The sequence below is a fragment of the Cannabis sativa genome, chromosome 7, assembly GCF_029168945.1.
Source record: "Cannabis sativa cultivar Pink pepper isolate KNU-18-1 chromosome 7, ASM2916894v1, whole genome shotgun sequence".
Taxonomy (NCBI): Eukaryota; Viridiplantae; Streptophyta; class Magnoliopsida; order Rosales; family Cannabaceae; genus Cannabis; species Cannabis sativa.
The window spans coordinates 58,246,601-58,257,230 of NC_083607.1; the positions used below are offsets into that span (position 1 = coordinate 58,246,601).

At 30.7% G+C, this 10,630-nt stretch overlaps 2 protein-coding genes across 2 annotated transcripts; one reads left to right on the forward strand and one right to left on the reverse strand.

Moving 5' to 3' along the window:
* The first annotated feature begins 4,613 nt into the window (after positions 1–4,613).
* LOC115697902 (DEAD-box ATP-dependent RNA helicase 1) lies at positions 4,614–10,077 on the forward strand. The gene is made up of 9 exons (XM_030625071.2): positions 4,614–4,838; positions 5,017–5,251; positions 5,528–5,782; positions 6,168–6,319; positions 6,722–6,899; positions 7,036–7,223; positions 7,652–7,856; positions 8,599–8,704; positions 8,915–10,077. The coding sequence occupies exons 1-9, from the start codon at positions 4,714–4,716 to the stop codon at positions 9,028–9,030; spliced, it is 1,560 nt and encodes a 519-aa protein (XP_030480931.2). The 5' UTR covers positions 4,614–4,713; the 3' UTR covers positions 9,031–10,077.
* LOC115697903 (uncharacterized) lies at positions 9,335–9,981 on the reverse strand. The gene has a single exon (XM_030625072.2). It carries the CDS (start codon positions 9,979–9,981, stop codon positions 9,685–9,687), a length of 297 nt encoding a protein of 98 aa, XP_030480932.2. The 3' UTR covers positions 9,335–9,684.
* Positions 10,078–10,630: the final 553 nt, after the last annotated feature.

Here is a 10,630-nt window from a genome sequence, read left to right on the forward strand (position 1 = left end):
TAAAAAGTGCTAAAAATAGCAATACACATCATTTGTAGTTTCTTAGGTATTTTCTATCTAAAGTGGCATATTTTTTTTTTGAAAGGAAGAGAGATATGGCAATTTCATAAATTAAGAGCAAAATTGGTGTATATGAAAATAACTAGATAAATTTTACGTGTCAAGTCACGTATGTTAATTTTATTTTAGTTTTTAGTTTTTTTTAATATCATAATTTTAAAATTAATAATATTCAATGTAGTGATAATCATTTCAATAGTGATTTAAATAAAAACAAAAATTACTATAATATTTTGTAATAGTAAATAAAAAAAAAAATTATTAGTCGTCCTAAATTTATCTTCGGAATTAATAAAAATGCTCATGATTAAACTATCAAAACATTCAAATTTAATTTAAAATAATATTTAAAATTTAACTAATTCTAAATATCAAAATTTGAAAATAAATTTTTAATAAAAAAAATAAACAATATGAACAAATTTATTATTAATTGCAACACTTTAAGTGGATTAATTACATTAATTTTTTATTTTTATTTAAAAAATAAGTCACCAATAATTTTTCATAAACCAAGAATTCCGTTATATAGCCACATTTTATATAGAATAGATAAAAGAATAATTAGCTTTTTTAGTCCCTGTACTTATGACACTATACTATGATGCCCCTTAATTTATAAGTGTAGTTAAAAATACCCCCTAAAATATATCAGTTGGAATAGTATAATCCTTCTATCTAATTCTGTTAAAATTGACTAAAGTTGACTGTTAAATTAATAATGTGGCATTATACATAGATAGTAGTTGAAAAATTATATACCATTAGGAAAATAAATTACAAGTCATAAAAATTACAATCACAGGAAAAAAAAATGAAAAATAACATCCCAAAAAATAGAATATCATTACCTTAATTTTCCAAAAATCCCATGTTCTTTCTAGTGATATCCATCTCTTCAAATACTGTAGAATCCTAATTTTACACCTTTTTCTAATTTGAACTGCTAAAAAACGATTTGAATTATTTTAATAAAATTATTTTTATTAAATTTTTTTAAAAGGTTATGAAATCATTTTTTAATCATCTTTCATTGTCAGTTATTATGCCACCTCATAGTCAATTTTCCCTCTAAAAATAGATGAAATTACTACTCTATCCTTTGTTATAATACCACATCATCAATACAAACGGTATTTTTAAACAAAATAAACAGAAGGACTAAATGTATGCATATAAAATTATATAAGGACTATTTGTAACAAGCTGAATAGATTAAGGGGCATAATAGTATAGTGTCATAAGTACAGGGGTAAAAAAGATAATTATTCTAGATAAAAATGTGAGATTCTATATTTTTGTATATAAAATTAAAAGTACATGCGCCCTAGTTAATTTTTGCATTTTTTTTTCCTCAAAACACTTTAAATTTTTTTAAATTCTTATAGCTAAAATCACAATCACGGAAAATAAAATACACACAGGTTTTATTTAAGAAAATAAAAGTTTTTTTTTGGAAGAAAAATAAGAAAATAAAAGTTAAGTACCAGTGATAATAAATAATGTCTTAAAATCCTTTAAAAATAATAATAATAATGTCCTAAAATAATGAGCCAAAAATAATGCTGCATTATATTAAAAAAACTATATTCAAAATTAGTAGGTGAGAAATAAACTAGATTTGGTTTTATTAATAAAGACCAATTATGTAGTGATTAAGCAATTTATAAGTTTGTGTTAAGATAGTGCATTTTTTTTTTTTTTAATTTTATTTAAATATACTTCAAGAAACCCCCACATCCTATATAAATAAATATTCATCATTGAAAGATCATTTGTTAATTAAATGGAAAATCTTAACCAAATGAATCTCTCCCTATGTACTGTATTGTACTTTACTTTATTTATAATAAAAACTAATTATGTATTAATTAATTAGGTGATTAAATAAATAGGCCTCATATCCCATGTTGTTGACAAATCTATTAAGGTTAATTAATCAATATCTCTCTTGTTTAGAATAAGTCGGTGCATCAATTTTTTATTTTTATTTTTGGTACAATTTTTTTTTTGAATGTTAATTTTTGGTACAATAAAACAAATACCGTGACTTATTTATTTTTAATAAAAGAAATAAGGTGACATTGTTTAGTGAATAATTGCCATTAAGTTGCAATATTTCATTCATTACAAACAAAATTAAAATAGATAAGGTTGACAATAATAATTGATGATGGTCTACAAAATTAAATAATGAGTTTTGGTTGCAGAGAACAATAAGTAGTTGCATTAATAATTTAATATTGTCAATCAATAACCAAACAACACTTGTTTATACATTACAACTTTATAGTTAGCATCACATTTTTTTTTTTTTCAAAAGAAATCTCTCATATTTTTTGTTTGTACTAAATATGATTAAATTAAAAAAGGAACAAAAAAGAAAAAGAAAAAAAGAAAAAAAGAAAAAAAGAAAAAAGGAGAATGCTTGCACTTTGCAAGTGGGGTTGTGGAAAGAACAAGAAATAGCCACAATAGGGTTGACAAGTGTACAAAAACATATTCTTTCTTATGCTTAAAATTGATGAATAAATTAAGTTTTAATCAAATAATTTCTTGTTCAAAAAAAAAAAAAAATCAAATAATTTCATATTTTTAAGGTAAACTTGTGTCATTTAGTAAATATTTTATTTGTGCAAGGCCTAATTAAAATGCTAGAGTTTATATTAAAGATAAAAACAATCCTCTGCATTTTTGTTAAAAGAAAAATTGAAATTCGAAAAAAACTTAAAAACCTTTTTAGATTTTATGATTGCGCAACTATTTTGCTTAAGCTAGCAATCATTCCCTTAACACGCTCTTGCTTGATTCCCTTTCCCGACTCTGTTCATTGAGGGATGAGTAAGTGAGAGCCCAAGAGCGACGAAATGAGGCTAGCTAAATCCTCTTGTTGCCCTAGTTTCATCTACGTACGCATACGCATATGTTGATGCTTCTTTGCTAGCAACCAAGCTTGCCCGAGAAGCAGCCTTCCCTTTCCTAGCGTGTTATCTATTCGTAAACAAAACTTTTCCTTCTTTCTTTTGAAGATCCATATTTTTGTATTTTTTTTTATTATTTTTAAGTATTTATAAAAATATACCTTTAATTAATCATATTTATCTAAATTTAGATAAATTGTTAAGGTAGTGCAATGCATAATTTGGGCTGGGTGAACATAAAGTCCAATTATAAAAGAAGAAAGGAATGCACTCCACTTGGGCTTTCATGAATATTGGGTCCTTCTTCTCATTATATTATGAAGCCCAATTTCTTATTACACTAGTAAGTTTAGTGGTTATCAAAATATACTATATACCTCCTTTAAATTGATGACTTTAATTTTTAATCTTTCTTTCAAAATCTATCATATTTACTTTTTTTTTTTTTTAATCATTCTATTAATTTTGTCCATATTATTTCCCTATAATCTTCATTTTTCTCTGACCAAAATTTTATCCTAACTTTTTCATAAATCTACACATCCATCTCAGAGAACACAATCTATTATATTTAAAATTGTCACTTGGTTATATGAGAGTGTGAGAGTAATTTGGGTATTATACTCAAAAAATAAAGTATATTTAAATTAAATTTTATTTAAATATAAATTTAATTAATGTATATATAAAAAAATGTATTCCTCAATTTTTCGAGGGCCTCAACCATTCAATTGGGTATATTATTTTAGTTTAGTTGGTGTTATTTTCATAATTAATAGAAAATATAAAATTAAATTATATATTAAGATTGCTTTAAAAAATTATATATTAAGATTTGTGATTTAAAAGTTTGTGCATTTATTATTTATTCAAATTATAATTCCTTCTAAAAAAGTATTCAAATTATAATAGGTGTAATTATTTTTTTTTAGCTAATTAGCAATCTTTCTCACCGAACTTTGACGTATACCAAATCATACTCTTTGAACTTTTTTGGCCGTTAAAAATTCCCCCTGAACTATTGAAATTGTTAGATTTAAGGACTTTTGTCTAATTTCATTCAATTTTACTGTTTCAGTGATTGTTTATGTACTAAACCATGCTCCCCAGACTTTGATATCTACCAAATCATGCTCCTCAAACTTTGATATGTACTAGATCATGCCCCTTGAACTTTCATCCATGTTAGAGTTTTTTTACTGAAATTAGACAAAAGTACTTAAATCTAACAATCTTAATAATTCAGGGAGAATTTTTAACGACCAAAAAAGTTCAGGGGCAAGATTTAGTACATGTCAAAGTTTGGGAGAAAAATTGCTAATTAGCCTTATTGGTTAATTTTTGACAATTTTTTTCAATATAACCATCTTGAAGACAATTCCTAACACGAACAAATACAAAAAATGTAAACAGTTTTGTCATAATACCTTTAGATCGGATTATTATTAAATTTTATTTTGACAAAAGATCAGTTTGAGGTCTTTTTTTACCATTTTAGAAAATACATGATTCATATTGTCATTTAACAAAACAGAGAATCCAATTAGTAAATTTTACAAAATACAGAATCTAAAATGGTATTTTCCGCATTAATTAGCTTATTTATTATTAGGGATTTTGTTTTAATATTTTATTTATTGACATTTAGGCTAAAACCCTAGAGGGAGACATGACGGAAGGGGTTTAGCTCTGTCACTGTGAGAATTTTGGTGAAGTTTTCCGTCGTTGAGAAATGGCAGAGACCCAAGAGCAGAAGAAGCAAAGCAAAGTGCCGATACTACCATGGATGCGAAGCCCAGTCGATGTCACTCTCTTCGAGCAATCCCCACTCGCTCTGCTCCCTTGTCTCGACCCCAGGTACCCCTTTTACCCTTTTCTCTTATACTCATTTCAACTCGATTAACCCACGAACCACTAGTTTTCATGGTTGATTTCAAGAAGTTATGGAATACCCAGATAACAAGTTCTTCGTTTTCAGTGTTGTTTTGTTAAAAAAGAGTTCTTTTTTTCTTTTTTGTTTTTGTTTTTGGTTTAGATTAATGGAGGCTTTGCAAGACATGGGATTCTCCTCACTCTTTCCAGTTCAAGTGGCAGTTTGGCAAGAGACAATTGGACCTGGTGCCTTTGAACGTGACTTGTGTGTTAATTCACCAACTGGGAGTGGAAAGACTTTAGCTTATGCTTTGCCAATAGTGCAAGCCCTTTCGACCCGTGCTGTCAAGTGTTTGAGAGCTTTGGTAGTGTTGCCTACTCGTGATTTGGCCTTGCAGGTTTGGTCTTCCTATTTTGCTTTTAATTTGTTTTAGCATGTGGTTAGTGTTAGCATGGTTATTGTAACTCGGTTTAATTGAATCCAAAGCATTATTAGAATTGAACAATCTTTATTGTCACATGCTTTAAGTTGTGCTGGATTGTTAGGGAAGAAGATATAAAACTTAATTTACTCTTTTATCATTCAATGTAACAAGCTAACTGCATTCAATTTTAAATGCGGTTTTGAAACCGAGCCAATTTTTGAAATGCTTGTTGTTCTCGGTTTGGTTCAGGTCAAGGAGGTTTTTTCTGCTATTGCGCCTGCAGTGGGCTTATCTGTTGGTTTGGCAGTCGGTCAGTCTTCCATTGCAGATGAGATATCTGAACTAATCAAGAGACCTAAGCTCGAGGCTGGCATTTGTTATGATCCAGAAGATTTTTCACCTGGGCTGCAAAGTTCAGTGGACATATTGGTGGCCACCCCAGGAAGGTTGATGGACCATATTAATTCGACTAAGGGGTTTACGCTTGAGCATCTTTGCTACCTTGTAAGGATTAAGTTACAAATTTCTTTAATGCATTGTATGCTTTATAGTGTAGTGTGCCCTGAGTTTCTTTCCTCCTGATGGCTTTTGAGCCTTGAAGGTCTATTATGCATGACAATTAAGACTTATATATTAATTTTTGTCATCTGTTTCTGATGTAGTCAGTTTCTTCTAAGCAATACATTCTTTTCTTTAGAGTATTAATTTTCTAAGGATTGAAGGCTTTTTCGTCGATTAACAGCATTTTTTATTCGGAAAGTATTGATTGAGCACTCTGATAAAAATTGTGAGAAAAAAAATGCCATATGCAAATAGTTTATATAGCACCAAGTTTCTATTCTTACTATTGTAAGTTTTATGGTGGGTGGTTATGATTTTTTTTTTTCAGGTTGTTGATGAAACAGATCGATTACTGAGGGAGGCATATCAATCTTGGCTGCCTACGGTGCTCCAGATGACTAGATACGATGAAGGTTTCTTTCCTCGTGCTCCCACTTTTCTCCCTTTATCACTTGGTTCATTAAAAACCATTAGAAGATCGTGAGTTCTATGTCCAATTGTGTCTGCTTTATACGTTTGTTATTTTTTTTAATGTTAATTTTAGTGGAACTGTTTTATGTTTATGTAGCTTGAGACAAGAATGATTTGAAATTAGTTATAACAAATATAAGTATGGTCGTTAGCTTGAACTTTAAGCTTTCATATGTGACCTCAATGATGTTGTTTCCAATTAATAGATGTTAAACCAATCTGCATTTTGATTAATGTCGATTTATTTGGAATTTATACATGTCGAGACTAATATATACAACTGTACAATTGGTCTTGAGGCATTTTGGAGAATCGCTCTATTTCAAACTTCTAATTGTCTTGTCAGTTCTAAATATTAAAATTATCAACCAATTGTTAGCCTTCTTTTGATTATTGGCCGATCTGTTTCAGGGGTGTCGAGAGGGGATTTAAGGGTAAACCTTACCCGAGGCTTGTGAAGATGATTCTTTCTGCTACTTTAACCCAAGATCCAAGCAAACTAGCTCAGCTTGATCTACATCATCCGTTGTTCTTAACAACAGGGAAAACACGTTATCAATTTCCTGAAAAATTAGAATCATTCAAATTGGTACGCAATGGTTATGCATTTCTGTCCATAATTCTTGTTTGTCTAGATGTTTCCCGAGAACTACTAAAAGCAAGATCATGTGCTGCATTTTCTTTGAATGATTATCATATAATTCTAAATGTTTTATTCTTCACAGATTTGTGAAACAAAAGACAAGCCTTTGTATTTGGTTGCTCTTCTGCAAAAGTTAGAAGGAGAGAAGTGCATTGTTTTTACATCATCTGTGGAGTCAACTCATCGTCTATGCACCTTATTAAATTTTTTCGATGATCTGCCATTTAAGATTAAGGAGTATTCAGGTCTTCAACGCCAGTCTGTAAGAAGGTAATACACAATTTTACTTGATTTGTATCATCTATGGTGATTTTTATATTACATTTTGCTGTTGTACATAGCAAAGATAACAGAGCAAAATACGAGGTATGTGTTATGTCAGTGGGATTATGTATGAAGTTGGTGTTTAGACTAGCCATATTTGGAAACTCTCACTTTCTTTCTGTCGCTGAATGTACATAAAGATTTGTATTTGGATGTTAAACTGTATTCATGTTCTGTTAGTGGTTAAACTAAGATTTCTGAGCAATTAATTTGCCTCGATTTTAATAGATATATCTCAAGCAAAAGATTTATTGTAACTAAAGGCCTTGGGAACCATTGAAGGGTTCTAAATGCAGTCTCCCACACAATGGAATGACATGCAACTAATGGGATTTTAGTATTTGTTGAGTCATTGACAAGATTTTGTGATGCAGTAAAGCATTGAAAGGATTTCGGGAAGGAGAGATTCAAGTACTTGTTTCATCTGATGCAATGACTCGTGGGATGGACGTTGAAGGGGTGAAAAATGTGATTAATTATGATATGCCTGCATACATAAAAACTTACATTCATCGGGCAGGTCGGACTGCTAGAGCTGGACAGGCTGGGCGTTGCTTCACTTTATTGCGTAAAGAAGAGGTACATGGCCTAATTAGTGTCTTTTTAAATTGGAATATATTTTACACTTCTATGAGGAACAAATTAGTTGTTAATGGATTTTTTGTTTTGATTTTAATAATTTTTGTGGCTTTTTAATTAGACAACTTGTTATAATGATTTACTTTAAATTTTCCTAATGCCATGTTGTAACTGGCAAGTGGCTGGCCCAGCTTTAACTGGCTGCTGCTTATTTTGCCCATCAAAACTATATATTTAAGCCTTGAAAAGAGATGATTTTTATGCAAACTGATCAGGGACCATTTTAGCCTTGAAAAGGGTTGGTTAAAAGTAACTGACTAGGACAATTTAGTCTCGAAAAGGGACGATTTTCATGCTAACTGATAAGGACTATTTTAGCCTTGCAAAAGGGATGATTTTTATGCTGATTGATTAGGCTTGAGGTCTGTCCGTCCAATGAGACGAATTAAATTTTAGCCACATATTTTCGGCTTCGGTGGCTCATTTGCTCTCATTGGTTGATTGAAGTGTTCAATTCAGTTTCTAAGTTACACCATGTTTCTTGTTGACCATGCACATATCAAACAATCAAATTTAACCATATCAGTTAATCAGATAAATTTAAGAAGTAAATTAAATTAACCATGTCTGGACTCCAAATTTTAGGCTAAAATTATGTAAATTTAATCTTGGTATGAATAATGTTTGTTGCGGGAATATGTAATTTTCTTGGATTGATATTTTTTTTTTTCCACGATCTTAGGTCAAGCATTTCAAGAAGCTGTTACAGAAAGCAGACGATAATTCTTGCCCTGTTTACGAGATGCCTTCGAGTTCTGTTGAATCAATGCATTCAATTTATACTTCTGGTAATTTCTTATCTTATATGTCTTTGTTTACATACCTAGATGATAATGGTGTTCAATTACAATTACACTTGGAAATAGAAAATCTTATTCTTTTCTTGCTTCGAGTCCGAACCAGACAAGAACTAGCTCAAGATACTTCTGCATTTCCTATAGATTTAAAATACATCCTTTACCAGAATTTGAACTATTTATTGTTTTTGCCAACTGCAGCTCTCGAAAAATTGAAAGAGACAGTTGAGACAGAAGCATCACAGAAGCGCAAAGTTGGGTTCAAGTATTTGAGAGCAGCGGTGAAAACAAACGAAACACATTCTTCCAAGGAATAACTTATTAACAATCAAAGTTTTGCTCGTACGACAGATCTATGCGGGTTATGATACTAGAGTTTTGGCCCTTTGAATTAAAATGGATGAGTGTTGAAGTCTGAAAAAAATAGAAGATGTCTTCCACTCATCATGGTTTCGGTATGATTTATACATATTTTATGTGCACTTTTATGTTTCCTTAGGCTTCTTACTAATCTCAATCTAAACCATAAATGATCAATCTTGATATACTTTTGGTATGTCTAATAGTCAAATTATTTGTTTCTGTAAAGTATAAGCAAAACACTAATATGAGAAAAGTGAATTGAGAGAAAAACCAGCACAATTCCATATTCCATTCTCTATTGCCAAGTACAGAATCCTATGTTAGACAAGACACAAAAGAAAAGGGAGATAGAGAATTTACATGTGGAGCAACTCTACTATACTAATATTCCAATAGTTGTTCAAGACAACTATGGAACCAATACAACACTAAGCCCTTGTATTGTCATGCCATAATAAATTGTGTTATGTTGTATGATATTGTTATTTACCAACAAAAAAAAGAGTAATCAACCCCATACAACAAAATTCATCACAACATGCCAACCCAACCAAAAGAAGAAGTACATGAAAACTCCACAAGTTTTATTTTTCTCATGGAAGATTTATTCAGTGCTCGAAGATTGAGAACATCGGGACATCCTTGAGAAAGTACTTTGAACTCATGCTGCCGCCGCTGCTGCTGCTACAACTACGAGCTCTAGAACTAGCGCTTGTAGCGGTGGAAGTAGAAGTCGAAGGAGAAGCAGAAGAGGATGAAAAGGCAACCTTTGAGTCATTGCCGCAAACATCTCTCTCTTCTTCCTTAATGGTGTCAAGAACTTTGGTAGTTCTGTGCCTCATGACTGTCACGAATTGTGGTGGTGCAACCTCGGTGATGAACCTTGCTATGCGAGCATTCGCCATTGTTGAGAGCTCGAAAATAGACAAATAAAATAAGAAGTTGGAAACAAAGGAATGTGAGAGAAGAGAGGATGTGGTTATGAAGATTTGGTTGTGGATGAGAAAGAATGAACCAAAGGAGGAGAATTTATAGAGCTAGAATTTCTTTCATTGCATTGACTGAAGAATAGTACATGAGTCTCAATCAAAGATTTAAAGCTAGTGCCCCCTAATTTGCTTTAGACATTAAATGGTTAACAATTTAAGTTTGTAAAACATTAATGGATAATGTCAAGGAAAGAAGGGTTATGTGTCAAGATTTGGATGGAAAAATGGGTTATCATTAGTGATATGGTTTTTGTTTGGTTCACTATAGCCTACAAATTTTCACTTTTCTAAGCTCATTGTATGTGGGGACCACCAAAAAGGTAAGCCTCAGCTGGAATGCCACGTATCACTTGGATGTGGGGTTTGATAGGACTAGCTCATTAAATCTCTATATATTAATTAAATACACATAATATGCATTTATGTACATGTTAATTTGAGATATTAGTAATTTCTTTAATAGAGGTTGTGACTAGTAAGAGTTCCTCTTGAAAAAATCCTTTGGAAAATATAGTTTCTATTACCTATATTTAAAATTCACTCAAGATTTTTTTCAATTATGGCT